The 19,036-nt window shown below is 37.8% G+C and overlaps 1 protein-coding gene across 1 annotated transcript; it reads right to left on the reverse strand.

The window, feature by feature from the left end:
- Positions 1 to 1,117: 1,117 nt before the first annotated feature.
- On the reverse strand, positions 1,118 to 7,685 carry LOC149204238 (uncharacterized). The gene is made up of 5 exons (XM_089397079.1): positions 7,556 to 7,685; positions 7,189 to 7,271; positions 4,555 to 4,754; positions 4,223 to 4,425; positions 1,118 to 1,617 (listed from the first exon to the last, which is right to left on the reverse strand). Exons 1-5 carry the CDS (start codon positions 7,683 to 7,685, stop codon positions 1,118 to 1,120), a joined length of 1,116 nt encoding a protein of 371 aa, XP_089253205.1.
- Positions 7,686 to 19,036: the final 11,351 nt, after the last annotated feature.

Raw genomic sequence — 19,036 nt, forward strand, 5'->3', positions numbered from 1 at the left:
GAGCCCAGATAAGCCCTTTTGGAACCTTGTCTGAGAAGATGTCAAGACCAATACCTTATATTGAGAATAGTCATTTATACTCGGTGCAAATACAATAAGCTCATAAAGGGAGCTATGAATATGGATGTATCTGATTTGAGTTTGAGTCATGATGGCAAAGGAGAGCTCTCACTCTATTAAGTACTGCATCAATATTTGTAATTTGTTTGTGCTATTGTAAAATGATGAGAAAACCCATACGAAACATAGAAGTAGAGCAACAGATCTCCACGTGATCAACTTTATTGAAACTGCTAACAAAAATAACAAGCAGAACAAGAGATATCTACAAATTTGTTTTATCAATTTGTAGTTAGTATTTTGTATTTATTTATTGCTTGGCATCGCTAAATAGCAACAACTTAGCTCCCACAACCTGAAATCAGTGGACAACTTTTTATTATGCTTTACAACTACAGATTTTTATTGAAATTTACAAGTCCTTTTTGAGATGAAGAGAAGGTACTTATTGAAATAGGGATTCTCAGTGAACAGTAGTCCTCTAATACTCCAAAACATTAAAGGTAAACTGTGGCCATGCTTGCTGAAGACGTGTTCTTTCACTTGTCGTGTATAATTTTATCCTTGCATGGCAATGAGAGATGTTCGAATTTTTCAACCCAACTTGTACATCGCCTTCATGTGATAAAACTTATCAGAAATTAGAAATGGTGGTCTCTATACAAATAACAATTTCCTGACTCTTGTCATCCTCGCATCAAATCAAATGGTCATCAAGAATTCTTACACTGGCATATTAGTGACACGAAGAGGAAATGCAGGGCTGAAAAGTACTCTGATGAACTTTTGAAAAGATTATAGTGGATCTGGACAAATTGTCGAGCAAGGGAAAGTGGTAACAGCATCCCCACTCCAGCTCATTGATAATCAGAATGGTTTCCCAACTATTACCCATTTGGACAATTTATGGAAGCACCAAATTCAAAGGCAGGATCAAATCACTCTGATATCAACTAATATTCCATTCACAGACTTCTTGAATGTATAGAAACTAGGGATAAATCATAGAGAATCCTGTAACAGTTGAGCTAACTGCCTATGTTCAAACTTCAGAGGCCTAGAACGAATTCATTTCCAGAAGATATGTCCTCTGCTTTGAAAGCATGCTAGCTGCAGTCTTGAATGGTCCTTCGAAAGCTCCAACCAAAAATCCATCAGTTTCCTTGCATATTGGGTACTCACAAGGGCGAATTGAGACCAGTGTCGCACCCTTCAACACCATTCCACATGGGAGCTCCAGACATGGGGCATACCAAAGCTTCATGTTTAGTGCAGGAACTTGGGTTATGTTAGATGAAGCAGAGGCTGCAAGAGGATTATCATGAAATTCTTGCAATTGACTTATGTTCATGCATAGAACTCCTTGCTGATCTGAATCAGTAAGAATAAGATTTTCCAAGGTGGGATGCTCAGATATGATATTTTGAAGAAGATAATGCCTTGCAGAGGCTGCAATAAGGGAGCTGATGGTCCAAACCACTGTCAGTTTTAGGCCCCCATTGGTGTAAAATGATTCAGGAATGTTCCCAGTGTCTTCATCCTCTGAAGCCCCATTTACTGCATTGTCAATACTTTTTTTCAGTTAGAATTGAATATATTTTATAAAGCTAAGACATGCTATTAACGATTAAAAGCACGAATTCCCAAAAGATAAACCCAAACATAATGATGCAAATTCTTTAACGAAGCATTTTTCTGAAAGGTAACATCAAATAACAGAGATCCCATGACACACTCAAACAACAGAAATTTCTAGATGCAGAGTACAACCTTCCAGCCCCTCTTATCTAAACCTAACAGAAAATGCTACAAAACCAAAATGCAGTCCATCTCAAAACCCCAATAAGGATTCTTTTTTCTTAATCCTTCTAATAAAAGAAAATCAGTTACTTCCAATAAACTAAAATAATCTCCAAAAGCTGAACAGTGACTATCTAACGTAAACATAACAGAAACTACGGTTGAAGTGGAACATCAATCTACCAAGCGAGCAGGTATTATTGCTTTCAGAAAACCTGTAAAAGCTGACCAGTAAAGGCTTACAAAAGCTAACTAAAAGCAATCATCACCATTTTGGTCCTTACAAGTTACACCAGAAATTGGCAAAAGAATGTCTAGTTTAGAGAGTTTGAGGGCAAGCTGCTGTTCGAACTCCACAATTTTCAATCATTTCCAGACACCAATTTTCACCAATTTTCATTGAAATTCATTTTGTATTGAAGCAACATGCCAAAATAACATCTACAATAATGAACCAGCCTGATATATAAGAGTTCCAATTCTGCCTTTATGTACAATACACTATACTGTTATCCAAAAAGGATGTATCAAGCTTATAGTAGCGAAAAGGAAAATAATCTTTTCCTGGAGTTTGTTAGAGTTCAGCCAACATTTACACTGAGATTTTATATGCTTTGAGTTCAACAAAAAGATTTCAATAGCTCAATACAATAACCATACAAAATTGAAATTAGATAATTTTGTACATATCCAAAAACATTTTCAACCCATCATGCACACAACATCTTCTTGGATTAGGAGATCCCTTTATAGGGTTATGCCCATATTATATCCATGAATACTCATTAGCTCGAATATTTGTCATCTTGCCATTGATTGCTGGCACTTTGATTGTTCTCTTCACCCGCTGTTTCCTGTATAGAGTGCAAGCGGCGATACAATCTGACTGGTTGTACAATAGGGGGCATCACCCTAGGGTGTGGAACCAAAATTTTATGGGTTGAAGTAGGCTGCCCAATGAATGAATTTGGTGCCATTGGTGGAAACAACCAGTGGGTTCGATGATCAAATGAGAGAGGTGGACGTGGTGAATCAAATGGAAAATGAATCAATGAACCCCCCATATCTGGATCCACATTATTCTCATGAAATAAACGAACTTGGCAACTTGAAGTATTATGAGATGTGGATTCTTCAGCTGTAACAAAAAAGAAAAAAACACGTTGTTATTCAATTGCATTGAAGGCAATGAAGATAATGATATTTTGAATTTGACATTAAATGGTATATCAACTAATATTTCCATACCATTATTTTGAAAAATAGAACCTTGCACCCTTCTAGCTGTGTGGTTCAAATTGATTTCTTTTGTAAAAGAAATATCCAATTGTTCATTCATGCTTCTTTTCCTTCCACGACACCATCCAACCTTTAGAAATTGTGGTCCATATTTTCTTGATTTCAACGCAGGAACACTTTGCCCCCCTTTTTTTGTTGGGCTCAAGAAACTATGTCGCCTCTTGGTAGTGACCTTGGATGGAGTTACAACATCAAATTTCTTATTATTGTACTCTTGGCTTACATTTTTTACCAATTGATTTAGTGCATATGCTTGCTCCAAAGATTTGGGAGTTATTTGTAATAAACCCCTCAATCTCTTATGAGTTGATGACATCACAAGTTTAACTTCCTCATCGATTGTTAGGGCGCTATCTTACCTTACAATGGTTGAATCAGTGGAAGGAGAAGCTGGAAGGTTCATTTCAATTTCTGGGCTCATTGCAAACGATTCATTTAAATCAAGTAAATATCCAGGTCTTTCTGTAATAGACCTATAGACATTAGGGAATTCATTGCCCCTTTAAACCTTGCTAGTCACTATCATCTCAACTTTTATAATATGCTTGCAAATATTTCCATTTAGGGTCCATTTTCAATTACAAAAGTGTAGGTTCAGCCCTTTATAGATGACATGATAGCATGTATGACAAGTTGCCGTAGTTTGGCTACGAACCAAATACTCACTTTCCTTGTTTCCATCAGCCATACAATCTTCATCTAGGATATTCTTTGCTTTGCACTTACTTAAATTTATTTGCTGCTCAATTTTTGAAGCTCGGACAAAACCAACATTTTTTAGAGTTGCCTTTGAATGTAATACAACTTAACCTTTTTTAATAATAGGTGCAACAGCCAATCCACCCTTCTATGGGACGCATTATTCTTATCACAGAGGTACCTTTGCTTTAGATACCGGTGATAAGATTCGATAGCATTATTAGTATCCTGGTTGGAATGTGGGAAGTCCCTATATGCTTTTGCCCACATATCTAGAAAAAAAAACATATATTAGATGCGAGAAAACAATAGAAAATGGTGAATTACAAAATAAATTGATAAAATGCAACCTTAGGAAACTTACATAGCTTGTTGTTGTTTAACCAGTTGGTTGCAAAATAATCCAAAAACACAGTTTCTTCTTTGAATTCATCAAAGAAACTTTGAATTTCATGTTGCACAGATGCATCATCTTCACACGAATGCATGATTAATCCCAGAGCACGGAAGATACGGGCTTTATTTTCCTTTCCCCTGACTTTCGTTCCAACATTTTTCAACCAGGCTCTACGGACATGCCATATACACAACAATAGTGTACAGTTTGTGCAAGTCCTGAAATAATATAACATTATAAGAGAATATCCTTGAACATTATTGCTTTTTATCTCTTCTAAAAAGAAAAAACTGGTTCACCTTAATGCCTCGATTTCTGCTGCTGCATCATCTGTGATGACAACTCGGACATGCCAATCTGGGTTTTCCTTTTTCCCATTTGCAAATAATTGCGACATCCATTTACAAATATCAGGAGTACCATTCCATGATGATATTACCCATGCCACTGGAATCCCATTGTGATGATCATCAAAAGCCATTATGTTGTACTGTTGATACTGCATTACAATAAGAAAACAAGATTATAAGCATATAAGAGGACGACATTGAAATAAAGTAGAATAAATGAAGTTTTGGTAAATATGTTTACCCCATATTTGTTAGTGCTAAAAGTGGAGTCCATTGATAACATGTTGTTGTGTGAGTATCTCACCATCATTGAAAGCATCCACTTAGTTTGTATGCCTATAATGAAAGGAATGTTTTTAACAACATCTTGTTGTTGGTAGAAGAAAAAGCTCTCTAGGCACTCACTAACCCAACAATCCACACTCATTGGATCACTTTCATGCTTCACATACTCTAACCTATTGATATTATTGTACATGTTTGACACATCCTTTCTTGTCATGAAAGAATCTCGAGGTGCTCCTGTGAAAAGCTCACCAGATCCATACCTTAAATCAAAGATAAATTTTTCCCAGATCATCGTAGCAATCACAAACCAAATCTTCAACAATAGTTTGTATATGCTCTGTTAAATGCGGCGCAAAATTGAATTTCTTGGGCATGCCATTTGCCTCATTTCCATGACAAACCACATTTTTGTCATCAATATGTCTGCATGTTGTATATATTAGAATGGCATCATTTGGTCTAAGAGCAAGTCGTCACATAATAAAGTGACACTGACAACCAACTTTGATGCTGTGACGTGGAAGACGTTTCTTAGTTGTGGATCCAAGTTCAGCCACATTGCTGGATTGTACACGATTTGGACCATAGGAACACCTATATCTGTGATCAAGAATTCACCAAAAATTAAATAAAATATTTATGCATGTTTGACATAGTGAACTTAAAATAAAAATTATATATATATATATATATATATATATATATATATATATATATATATATACATACATACATAGATAGAGAGAGAGAAAGAGAGAGACTCACACAACATATTCTAGATATGTTGAAGAATTTGTCCTCTTGATATCCTTCACATCTTTAATTTTTCGAATTTTAGCAACAAATTGAGTAGGTGCGGGTTCCCTCATTTGCTCTCCCCTTATAAAATCCTCAAGTCGACAATATGGAATAATTACGACTTGCTCTCCTGCTACTTCTGTCCATGTCAAATCTTCCACTGAAAACTCTATCATCCCTTCTGGGTCCTCAACCTCCAACTCATTGATCAATTCCCACTTCCTCATTCTTTAAAACCCTATACAAATGAGGGAACACGAATATTGACTAAACATATGAGCAACAGTTCATACTATGAATATTGAACACCACTTGAAATGCAATTTTTTGTAGTGTGTAGAATTTACACTGAAGACCCCACCAGATATAAACACATTTACAGCATAATTCCCTATCTCCCCTTCAATATTTCCTACCCATGCACAAAATAGTATTATAGACTTTCAAATGCTTCATCTTGGTATAATCAATACATTGCTGAAAGAAACATAATAACATGCAAAATCTGTTGCAAAGAAAAAACTGTTATACAACTTTAATGAGTTTGTTCCACTTTGTTATGCTCAGATGAAGTCCAAAACAATTACAATTACATAAGCAACTGACATTTTTCACTGTTTTTGATCAAGTATCACTTTCAGTTCTCCAGTGTAGTTTATGTGTGCCTATAAAAGAATCTATATAATCAATTCCCCAATGTGTTCCAATTAATAATTGATTATACAGGATCCAAGACCTTTGTTACTGTAATCTCTCCTTCTATAGCACACTGAATATTTGAAGCCTGGTAACTTAAGTTTAAGAATACTTATACCAGGTTCCACACCCCGTGATAAAATATATTTTTGAACAATCTTCCTAACTTTTGCTCTTATACTTATAGGTTAATTATGTCTTAAGCCATGATCATGTGCTAAAAAAATTTACAGCATTATAGAATAAACAGGACAGACCATAAAGGAAACCATTAGAGTATACTTCAACACCTGTCCTTTCTTCTCGGGTTCAGTGTAGCTTTGAAGTATACCTCAGTAATTTTAGAAACTAAAAATCAGAAGAGAAGGATACTGACATTGAATGTCTCTATCTCGATGTCATAGTCATAGTAGTTACACAGGCATTGCCATGACACTTCATAGTAATCTTGTTCATAATTCTAACATAAACTCTAAATAAATATATACGCTGGAAATGCTACTAGATTGAAGAAATATGCATATAATAAAAATAAATAAATAAAAATCTAGAACACTAACTCATATACTGATAACTTGGGCACCAACTCAAAACAGGCATACCTCCATATCAGAGAATTCAAACCTCCTCTCCATTGGTTTTCATTCTCTGGACATCACCTGGTGTGTCACTAAGGGAGAAATATGGTTACAAACAGAAGGTCAATGGAACCAGTGAAAGCCACGATGAAGAGGTATATCAGTAACGTGTGCTACAACATCGCCAGATTGTATCATAGATAGAAGATTAGCGCAAGAGTACCTGAAGGTTGTACTTTCCATTCGGGAAATCTGAGTGGCAAGTACAGAAGTTACTGCATGGCAAGTAGTTGCCATATCTCACGGCTGTAAATATAAAATAATATCTTTCAAGATCTCTGGCAGCTGCCTGCTCTCTGGATATCTCCTTTGCTCTCTAGATATTCTAATGTGTTGGCCAGTGGGGTAGGTCATAGAAACACGTTTGACCGTGCATTTGGGGCTGTGCCTTACCCTTAAGGTAATGAGAGCAAATTTTGAACTCTGAATTGGTTTATGCATAACTAGTTCCATTGTGCTGTGTAGATAATGATTTGGATAATGTGAGGTAGAACTCCAGGGGTGTGGGCATGTGATCTAAATGTAGTTACCATAAGCCCTGTTTCCCTCCTTGATAGCTAGACGGGGACCATTAAGGTAGAACGCAGGAGGAGCCATGAATATTCTGATAATTTTCCTCACCTGGACTTGATCTGCATCTCCACCTGCTGCCAAACTCATTTATATGGTAACCTTGGAGAAGAGTAGTTTCTGCGACAGAATCAGATCTCTGCCCTCAGGAGCAATATCTTGTAAGGAGTTTGGTAACATAAATTTGACAACATGTATGTTTTCATGCATATGACCTTATATAGGTACAATGTCTGTCTGGACTCTGCACTTGGTTTATTGTGCACTTGCTTGTCTGTCTAGATAGCATGAGTTTCTACTCGATGATAATATTCATGGATATTAAAAGCATAGTCACGAGGTTAACCTATTTTTATTGAAAAGGATCGAAGTTTGGTGAGTTTTAAGGTCTTGTGATTATATTTGCCATTTGAGGATTGGACCTTGTTTTGCAAATTTGTCAGTACGTCACCTAAGGAATGTAATCTGAACTTGTTATATGCCAGATTTGGCCACAGAATGTTATAAGCCAAGGTCCAGGTTATGTCAGTACTCGCAAAAATTGTATAACCTCCTGGACAGAGATCACAAGTAGACATTTCACAAGATTCAAGCAGGGTGAACCTTAATGACAAATTTTATCATATTTTTCTGCAGTGGTGATGTTTTTTTTGGTTTTCATTGTTGTTGAATTTGAATATGAACACGAATGAGGTGACTTGGTTTAAAAGAGAGGTTGGCTGCCCAATCCTCAGTTATGCAACGATATGAATCTAACAAAAACTTTAAATTTAAGGAGCTTGGTATGGATGCCATGGAGTTTCATCTACAAATAGTCTCTCTAGTTTATAACAAGATAAATATGATAATTTTATCAATGTCCAACGAATGACCAGAAAATTAGGTCATTGGTACTCAAAAGTACATCCAGAGTAAGCACAAGAGAGTGGGAGTGCGAAGGAATCTCCTAATGCTATTCTATCAAAAGAAGAAAACATGAAATAGGAAAAGGGCTAAGTAACTAGCCAACAAGAGTAAAAATTAACTGCAGAAGCAAAAACCATGACAAGTATGAAGAGCGGATGTGAAGGTGTGCTCAAACTGGAAACAGGGGTCCAATCAAGGGAGAGAAAAGAAAAACAAGTGTAACCCTTGTTCGATAGTGTCAGTCTTGAAGGCACATGTCAAGTTTGTTTCATGAGAGTGATGCATCCAAATGTTTTTAGTCTCTACACGGCCTTTAGCTTCTAGTGATACACAGTATCTGCTAGAAAGGTAGCCTGGGGGACTATAGCCTTATTGCTCCTCATTATTCACAGTGTTGGTTTTTACTGATATAATGGTTTCAGTTCTCATAAGATTGATCAAGTTCACAATCTGCTAAGCCATAAAACATGATAGATTTGACAAGATTATTGAACAAAAGCAGGGTTTGAAGTATAGTTACTAGACTCATGGGTAAAACCTGACTCACTGCCCAAAGGGCCAAATGAGCCAATTTAAATTGCCAACGACTCTGTCATAAAAGAAACTGTCAAAGCATTAAAAGTTTCGTTGTTTTAATGTCTAGATAGATTTCTAGGAGTGAGCAACTCTGTTATGAAATAAACGGTGAAACAATTAAAAATATGCTCGGTTAAATCAATAATGAAATACAGTGTCAAATCTTTAAAATTTCTACCAGTGAGCAGCTCTATTTTGAAATACACTCAATTCTTCAAAAGTTCTGCGAATCGCAGGTTAGTTATGAAGTAAACTGTTGAAGTTGTAAGTTATGAACTAAACTATAAATATGTATCGTTTATGCCAATGAACAGGTCCGTTATGAAATATACTGTATACCTTTAAAATTTATGTGAATGAACCAGCCTGCGAGGGGAAGAAGATTCCTTGGTTGAACAGAGCTTCGTCCAGGCGGGTTGCAGAGCTTCGTCCAGGCGGGTTGCAGAGTTTCGAATGGGAAACGAATGCGTTTTGGCGCGAGGTCGTTTTGGTTTTGGAGTCAGCTGCGTTTTGGGCCCGGGCTCGCGGTTGGTGGGTCCCGCATCGGCTGCCGGAAAGGCAAAGGTGCCCGCCGGAGTTACATGAGGTTCCCCCATGACATACATAGATGGCCAGCGTACATAGGGGCATTTAATACCCAATGTATGGCTCGTTAGCTCTTGCCGTGGTGGATGGCCCATGTCTAGCTTCATCCCCATGAATGAATGGTGAAGTGACTCAACATCCATGGTGGCTCTAATGAAGGCCTCATGGGTACGAATGGGTTCATCGAAGACCCACCAAAATAGGGAACAATGTTGGGGAAAGTGACGTCATGCCGACCCACCAAAATAGGGAACAATGTTGGGGAAAGTGACGTCGTGCCACCAGAGATAATATCCTGAAAGAATATGTCGGGATCCACCACTTGCAGTGAGAATGTCAAAACCCACACTGTAACAACCTAGATCCTGCTAGCCGATGACAAGACCGCCACCGAAACTGATGTGAGATGTGGAAAGAATGTACTACAGATATGCAGAAATAAATATAACCTGATCAAGAGGATCAACACGTAAGCAAACACGGCCCAGGGTGTCGGAGGGAGGTTGTGTGTGGGTGATAATGTAGACCCATGTCCAATCAGAAATGAATTCCCACTGCCAAAAATCAAAGTTCAAAAATCACCAGAAAACTAGAGCATCTGAATATCGGCGATTCCCCTTTCGCAGAAAAACTAGACCATGGGGGCCGAAGTAGATACAATCTAGACCAGGATCACATTGTAAAACTAGAGGCCCTCACAACAAGAAATAAAGAAACGGCCCCAACAAGACCACCACTGATAACATCAATGAAAACCAAAACTCTTACATGGTTTACAAATGATGAATGAATTACTCCATTTACACCAATGTGAATAGAAGCTATGAGTCTGAAAACATTTTTCCGCCACCTAGGATTGAAACGGGCACGTAATAGACGGAAAGTTAGTCCAAACAGTAATATGAACATTGAGGAGGGGGAGTAGAGTGTGTCCTAAAGATACATACAAGAATGTATACAACTGTGATAAATAACAGGATGATATGGAGAAGCTCCGAGTAGATGAAAGGAAAGAAAATATCGGGGTAATATGCAAGCATATTAAAGGGGGGAATCCCAGAAAAAATGATATACTATAAATGGAATGCCCGAGGTATAAGCACCTACACCACCCAAAAACACTTATGCTATGAACAACGATCATAACACAACGGAAAGCTTGTGATCCAGTAAAGCAAAAACTGAATGAAGTTCCATCTTTGCTAACGACACTTCCCATTCATTGAAATATCCTCATGCTCTGGGTGACCAGAAAACGCTGCCTTTTTTTAACCAAACCCTCCTAAACTCAAATGATGCATAACCAAGCGCCCATTCATCGAAATATCCTCATGCTCTTGGTGACCACAAAATTCTTACCTTTTTTACCGAAGGAAGCTAAACTCAAATCATGTAATTTTGTATATATGACATGGATTTAAAAACTTCAATAACGGAAAATTCAGCAATTTACCATCTATCAAGTGGATTTAAAGAATGTGAAAATAATAGCGACAGAGCATTGATTCAAACACTAAAATCCACTTAATTATTTGAATGGTTTTCTTTTTATTCATAAATGTAAAATTAATTAAGTTATATTAGAGTTAAAATAGTTCTTAAATATTTAAATTTAATTGATTATCATTTTATTCATAAATGTAAAATCAATTAAGTTATATTACAATTAAAATTAAAATTGTTTAATCAAATATTTAAATTTAATCAAATCTTAGTTTGCACTTAAGGGTAAACATTTGTTTCATTTAATATTAAAACTAACCTCCACTTAAATTCAAGCTAACTAGAGAAAGAGGTCGATCTTAAAGCTAACCTTCACTTAGATTCAAGCTAACTAGAGAAAGAGGTCGATCAGTTGGACTAAAAGGATAATGTAAATATGTTTTAAGTCACCTACCACTTTTCCACTTTTGGTGTGCCCGTAAGTTAAATTTCCTTGTGGGTACAACTATCAATATATTTTCCACTTTTGGTGTGCCCTTAAGTTAAATTTCATTGTGGGTATAACCATTAAAACTCAGCTTGATTCATTTTATGGCGGCACCGTTACCGTTACTAAAGACATGAGGATGAGCGCATATTGGTTTTGGAATACTCTAATCTTGTGTTTAAACTTTTACCTTAGGATTGGATTTGTTTTACTTGTAAACGATAAATAAATTTACATTGTGATCTAATTGTCAAGGGCTCATATTATAGCCTTGCAGAATTACCGAGCAAATGAAAATTTCCCACGAGTCGTGTTTGTCATGGAATTTTTTTGTCCCAGTACCAAAAAAGCACAATTTGTATTAATATCAATAAGAAATTTACATAAGTCAGCTGTTGTTCACAAGCATAAGGAATTTTGTCATTGCCTATTAGTTTAAAAAATGCTATAATTGCAGGTACCACCTACCCTTAATAAGAAAATAGCAAAGTGATAAATCTATTCTATGAATAAACTATGTATAGGGTACTGTATGATATAAACTAGATACAAAAAATAACAAAATTACAATCATCAATGGTATGCCTAATTTAGGATGTAGTGTGACCCTGTTGAGAAAGAAAAAACACCATCTATGATGGAGGAAAAAATCCCAGCTCATAGAGGACACTGTTTTATGCCTAGTGGCCAGGCCAATGATTATTATTCAACAGGAACTAAAACAGACTTCAAAATTGCCCAGGAGAGATCCTATAACCATGAAAAAATAAGGTCTTCTATGACATAGATGTTGTTCTCCCAATAAATTTCCATATACCATTTACCAAGTTCTTAGGACAAATCTTTTTTTGATAGTTTGCGTGTTCATTTTGAGATCTACCTATGTATTGGATTGAGTAACCATTTTGTAGTTCCCAGAAGACCTCAATTCTCTTCATCGATCCTGGAAATTTACGTAGTCGTCACGTTAATCTAATTTGGCGAATCAAGAAATTAGATGAATAAAATCCACATGGTAATGATGAAGATGGAAACAAGAATTAAACCGCTTCTTTCACACAGGAAGTGGGCACATAGGTCGTGATCGCCAGAATATCTTAAAAATAATAGGCCAGAAAATAATGTTGGCATTATGATTCAAGTGTTGTCCTTGATGGCAACTTACTCAGAGGTTGGTACAGGTGCTCAGAGGTTGGTACAAGTGATGGCAACTTAATCAGAGGACAGATCTTAGTACAGCATGGCAAGAAAGTTTGTACACGCTAGTTGGCTTCATCAAAAGCGCGTGTACACGCTAGTTGGCTTCATCAAAAGCGCGTGTATGTGGAAAAGTACCTTTTGGTCCATGACGGTTAGTCCTTGGAAGTTGTGCCTATGGTTTCGGACCATTGTGTCTCGACGGGCGTGTCGATCCCTAGTTTTGAAGTTGATGGTATTGTGTTTCTATGGTTTTGGCTCTTGGTATTGAACAAGGCCTAAGGCTATATAAGGAGAAGATCACTAGGCAAAGAGGCATGCATTGGGTGTCTGACGCAGTGAGAGGATCTGGTATTGCTGGTTATCTGTTCGGGACGCTTGGCAAGGGTCGGATCTGATAGCAAAGGCAGAAGTAATCATTTCTAGATCTGCACGCGGGTTGCCTTTGGAGAAAACGCGTATACACGCGGTTTTGGTGCAGTGAAGTAGCGTATGCATGATAAAGGTTGATATTTCAGGTTGCTGCTGATTCTGGTGGTTATTGCAGAGTTCTGGATTCTGGTTTGGGTTTTGTGTTCTTGATGACAGGGTTTCAGTGATTCGGTATTGGGTTGTTTAATGAATTATGATGCAAGTATAAGTTGATGATTGTATTGCGGTAATGTTTGCTTTGTACTCTTGGATCCAGTCTGAAAATTGATGAAACGTGGTCCCTGAAGATTGTAGGGTCAGCACCTACGTACTAGTAAATGGATCAGCTAGTACAAGAGCTGAGGGGGTTGTAGCTCCCTTCCAAAAGTAGTTGGAAAACGAGAGAGGGTTGTAGCCCTCTGCAGGTTGTAGCCTGCGTACTGGTAAAGGACTGCACCAGTACATTGTAAAAGAAGTTTCTCATTAAAGAAGAAAGAAACAAATTGCAGCAGGTGGTTTTCACCCACATTGGGTTTCCACCTTATATCATGGTGTTCATGTGTGTGGCTCTTGTGTGATGTTTTGTTCTGTTACTCTGCACCTGTTTACTGTTAATATGCTTAATAATGATCTGATGCATTTACTGAAGATTAAGCTAACTGAATTATAAGATCTCTGGATATACGCGAGTTTCTTTAGACACAGTAGCGTGTACACGCGGGTTCACTTAATTGAAGTAGCGTATATGTTTCTGAGTATGAAATTGAAAAAGTTTGATTGATCTGATAATACTGATTCACCCCCCCTCTCAGTATTATTTCCAACAATTGGTATCAGAGCAGGTCCTTCAGAGGAAGCTTGATCGCTTGAAGGAAAAGATCCATCAAAATGGCTAATCAAGAAAGAGAGGCACACATCAGGCCACCAGTCTTTGACGGGAACAATTTTACTCACTGGAAGATAAGAACCACTGCATATCTACAGTCTCTTGGAGCAGAAGTTTGGGGAATCATAGAAGGAGGATACAAATTCCCATCAGCAACTCCTACAGATCCAGCAGAGAAAAAGCAATATGAGCTCAATGCCAAAGCGGTTTCTGTCCTATTGAGTACTTTGACTCAATCAGAATTTATGAAGATCATGCATTTCAAATCAGCTAAGGAAATATGGGACAAAATCGTTACAAGCTACGAAGGAGATGATCAGGTAAAAGAAGCTAAACTTCAAACTCTCAGGATTCAATATGAGACTCTCAAGATGTATAATGATGAAAGTGTGGCTAATTATTTTCTTCGGGTAGATGAGATTGTTAATTGTATGAAAAATTTGGGTGAAGAAATGAAAGAGACTATAGTAGTTCAAAAGATTCTAAGATCATTATCCCCCAAGTTTGAATCTAAAGTATCTGCAGTAGAAGAAAAGGAAAATCTTCGTGTTCTCACTATGTCTCAGCTGCATGGAATTCTGACTGCTTATGAAATGAGAAAGGGAGGTCCATCAGATAGAAGGGAAGCTGCTTTTAAGGCATCAGGAAAAGAAGATTACTATGAAGCAAGCCATGTTCCAGAAGAAGAGGAAGAAGAATCAAATTTTGTCAGAAATCTTCAAAGGGGTTCTGGAAGGTTCAAAGATAAGCTACCTTTCAAATTCTTTCTATGTGGTAGAGTTGGTCACTATGCTGCTAGATGTCCTCATAACAAAGGAAAGATATATGAAGAAGATGGTAGAAGCTATTATACCCATATTAAAAGTTCATTAAATGATAGTGAAGATATTAGAAGTCTCATGGCACATAAGAAGAAGAATGCTTCATCCAATAATAGCGAGGATATTAAAAGTCTCATGGCACATGAAGAGAAGAATGCAGAAACTGAAGAAGTTGCCAAATTAAAAGAACTATTGGAGACAGAAACCAGGGTAAGGGAGAAATTGCAGGATATAGCAAAAGATCAGAGCACAACTATTCAGAGACTTGAATCAAAGATCCTCTCTCTAAAAGAAGATCTTGAAGATCAAGAACATGAAGTGATCAAACTAAAGCGACAAGTGGAAGAAGGGAGAAAAGTTGAAGAAGATCTAAGGAAGCAGTATCTGAAAAGGGAAGAACAACATCAGGTTGAGGTAAATATCTTGAAAGGTAAACTAGAAGAAAAGGATAAGCTCCTACGATTTCAAGATAGTTCTAAAGTCTTGGATGATATTCTTAATAGTCAAAGATCTCCTGCTATCAAGACTGGTCTTGGTTTTCATGAATATGTTGAAGGTGAATCTAGTTCACAAGGTGAGGCAAGAAACTCTAATGAGAAATCTGAAATGCTCAAGGAACAACCAAGGAAAGAAATTCCTCAAGGAAGATCCTTTACTCCTAACTATGGACGTGATAGACGATTATTTCCTCCGCTGAATAATGTTGAATGTTATGTATGTCATAATCTTGGACATGTTGCAGCCAGATGCAGAAGTAGAATGGTTCAAGAAAGATCATCGCATCCCAGGTATTTCAGAGGGTATTGCTTTGCCTGCAATGCATATGGACACAAAGCAATGGATTGTGATAGAAGGAACATGAAAAATATAAGGTGCTATACATGCAACAACTATGGGCATAAAGCAAGGGAATGCAGGAGCAGATTTCAAAATTCAAGACAAGGGAACCATACATCATCACAGTTGCAGGAATTGAAGAAGACAGAAACAGAAAGGTGTGGGATAACTCAGTCAGCCGACATAACAGACACAGAGGAATCTGAAAGTGATGAAATTCAGTATTCCATCCTGCATACGCTGCCATAATGAAGACAAGTCGCGTATATACGCGAGTTACAGGCTGCAAAGTCGCGTATATGGAGAAAGGGCAGCAGAACAGACCCAGGTTCAGTCATGGTTGACTCAGGCTCAGGGGGAGCAGAACAGACTCAGGAAATGGTTCAGACATGGTTGGCTCACACTCAGGGGGAGAATATTCTTCAAATAATGCATTGTTGGCATTATGGTTAGAAGTTGTTGATAAAGTCTTGGTCTAGATATTTCATCACTATGTCATGTATCTCTTTTATGATGTCAAGGTCATGTAACGGCCTATGTTGGTTTCCCCACTATGCCTGGGATGAATGATGTAATGTTCATGTATTATCATGAGTAAACTCTTATGTATCTCCACATGGTTAGGTGGATGAGTCAATATTGGTATATCCCCACTAGGTTGGGTGATGAATGATTGTATTGAGTCTTTTGGTGATAGGAAGGTCTTCTATGATGTATAAGTCTTTGTTCTTCTTGAAGAACATCTTTTGCAGATCTTGCCTACTGTCAAGGGGAGCATGAACAGCACAATTCAACAAGAGTCGGATGGATAAATTGGTACACTTTGGCATACACAAAAGGGGAGCACAGTTGGAGATTTCAGCAGGTACTCAGGGGGAGTATGAACAGCAGAAGGTATACCAAAGAAGAGAATATCTTGGTCCACCCTTTGCCCTTGATGTCAAAGGGGGAGAGTGACTTGGTGTGGTGGTTGCCATCAAGTCCAAAGGGGGAGATTGTTGGCATTATGATTCAAGTGTTGTCCTTGATGGCAACTTACTCAGAGGTTGGTACAGGTGCTCAGAGGTTGGTACAAGTGATGGCAACTTAATCAGAGGACAGATCTTAGTACAGCATGGCAAGAAAGTTTGTACACGCTAGTTGGCTTCATCAAAAGCGCGTGTACACGCTAGTTGGCTTCATCAAAAGCGCGTGTATGTGGAAAAGTACCTTTTGGTCCATGACGGTTAGTCCTTGGAAGTTGTGCCTATGGTTTCGGACCATTGTGTCTCGACGGGCGTGTCGATCCCTAGTTTTGAAGTTGATGGTATTGTGTTTCTATGGTTTTGGCTCTTGGTATTGAACAAGGCCTAAGGCTATATAAGGAGAAGATCACTAGGCAAAGAGGCATGCATTGGGTGTCTGACGCAGTGAGAGGATCTGGTATTGCTGGTTATCTGTTCGGGACGCTTGGCAAGGGTCGGATCTGATAGCAAAGGCAGAAGTAATCATTTCTAGATCTGCACGCGAGTTGCCTTTGGAGAAAACGCGTATACACGCGGTTTTGGTGCAGTGAAGTAGCGTATGCATGATAAAGGTTGATATTTCAGGTTGCTGCTGATTCTGGTGGTTATTGCAGAGTTCTGGATTCTGGTTTGGGTTTTGTGTTCTTGATGACAGGGTTTCAGTGATTCGGTATTGGGTTGTTTAATGAATTATGATGCAAGTATAAGTTGATGATTGTATTGCGGTAATGTTTGCTTTGTACTCTTGGATCCAGTCTGAAAATTGATGAAACGTGGTCCCTGAAGATTGTAGGGTCAGCACCTACGTACTAGTAAATGGATCAGCTAGTACAAGAGCTGAGGGGGTTGTAGCTCCCTTCCAAAAGTAGTTGGAAAACGAGAGAGGGTTGTAGCCCTCTGCAGGTTGTAGCCTGCGTACTGGTAAAGGACTGCACCAGTACATTGTAAAAGAAGTTTCTCATTAAAGAAGAAAGAAACAAATTGCAGCAGGTGGTTTTCACCCACATTGGGTTTCCACCTTATATCATGGTGTTCATGTGTGTGGCTCTTGTGTGATGTTTTGTTCTGTTACTCTGCACCTGTTTACTGTTAATATGCTTAATAATGATCTGATGCATTTACTGAAGATTAAGCTAACTGAATTATAAGATCTCTGGATATACGCGAGTTTCTTTAGACACAGTAGCGTGTACACGCGGGTTCACTTAATTGAAGTAGCGTATATGTTTCTGAGTATGAAATTGAAAAAGTTTGATTGATCTGATAATACTGATTCACCCCCCCTCTCAGTATTATTTCCAACAAATAAGTATATTGATTATAATCAAATTGGTAACAATCCTAATTCTATAACTATCCACATTTTAATGGTTTATTAATTATTCATTTTACAAGCCATCAATGATTATAATAAAACTTATAACCATCGTAATTACGCCGTAAGGAGATCCCTCTAGAAACAACTCCCCTCTGGCATTACATGTACATTTGTGGGCCTTTGATTTCTAATGTTAGACGATTAAAATAGTTTCAACCGTGTGATTAATTCTAATTACAACCATGCGATTAATTCCAATTAACTATGCGATTAAGACTGGTAGCGGGTAGCGCTTGCTCTTCACTATCCATTGTCTGGAACACTTCTGCTACCAGAACGACATTTTAAGTTCAATCGCCGGATGGCTTGTTCAAGGCCCAATTATAGAAGTGTTTCCTGGTGTCAAATCTCGGTTAAAATTCATCACAACAAACATGGAAGTCGTATTCATCCTGGTAGGGTGGGAAATCATCGGCTGGAGATGTCTTATCTCTGTAGCGTACTATGGAAGATGGCAAAGCTGGAATCCAAATGAAAGATGGTATACCTATTTCCAGGTAAAGGACTTTTGGACCAGGTACATCGTTGAGTTGCGGGAAGCAACATCCAAGAAGAAGAAAAGTATTGTTGATGAAAAGGTAAATAAAATGATTGGATCGGAAGGAATACTTTTTGTGGGGTTTGTTGCGATGTGTGTATTGGCTGCAATTTTTTATGGTTTACACTAGTAAACTCTGTTGGTTTATCGCAGAGTTTGTGTTTGATAATACATGTATGCAGAAAATATCCTCAAAGCTTTTATCAAAGCCGGGTGAAACAGAGGACGGGGATTTTTCAGAATACAGGCCAGTTTCTAAAAGCAGTTTACATAGCTTGGAAAAATACGGCACTGTTGGAACGACTGAGATCGTGTCTGAACCTGCACATTAGCCCAACAACACAGTCGTCGATGGTAAGACTTGCAGTAATT

Source organism: Pinus tabuliformis, chromosome 1_2 (genome assembly GCF_031772625.1).
Source record: "Pinus tabuliformis cultivar Carrire ecotype Pingquan chromosome 1_2, CPIR1, whole genome shotgun sequence".
In the NCBI taxonomy this organism is placed as follows: domain Eukaryota; kingdom Viridiplantae; phylum Streptophyta; class Pinopsida; order Pinales; family Pinaceae; genus Pinus; species Pinus tabuliformis.

What these genes read in the sequence shown, in the direction of transcription:
- LOC149204238 (XM_089397079.1), bottom strand. Translation starts at nt 7,685, where the DNA reads ATGAGTTTGGCAGCAGGTGGAGATGCAGATCAAGTCCAGGTGAGGAAA. An exon ending in GCAGAAATCGAGGCATTAAG is followed by an intron (nt 4,426 to 4,554) that starts GTGAACCAGTTT and finishes GCATGTCCGTAG; the next exon opens with AGCCTGGTTGAAAAATGTTG. An exon ending in GTTAAACAACAACAAGCTAT is followed by an intron (nt 1,618 to 4,222) that starts GTAAGTTTCCTA and finishes TTGACAATGCAG; the next exon opens with TAAATGGGGCTTCAGAGGAT.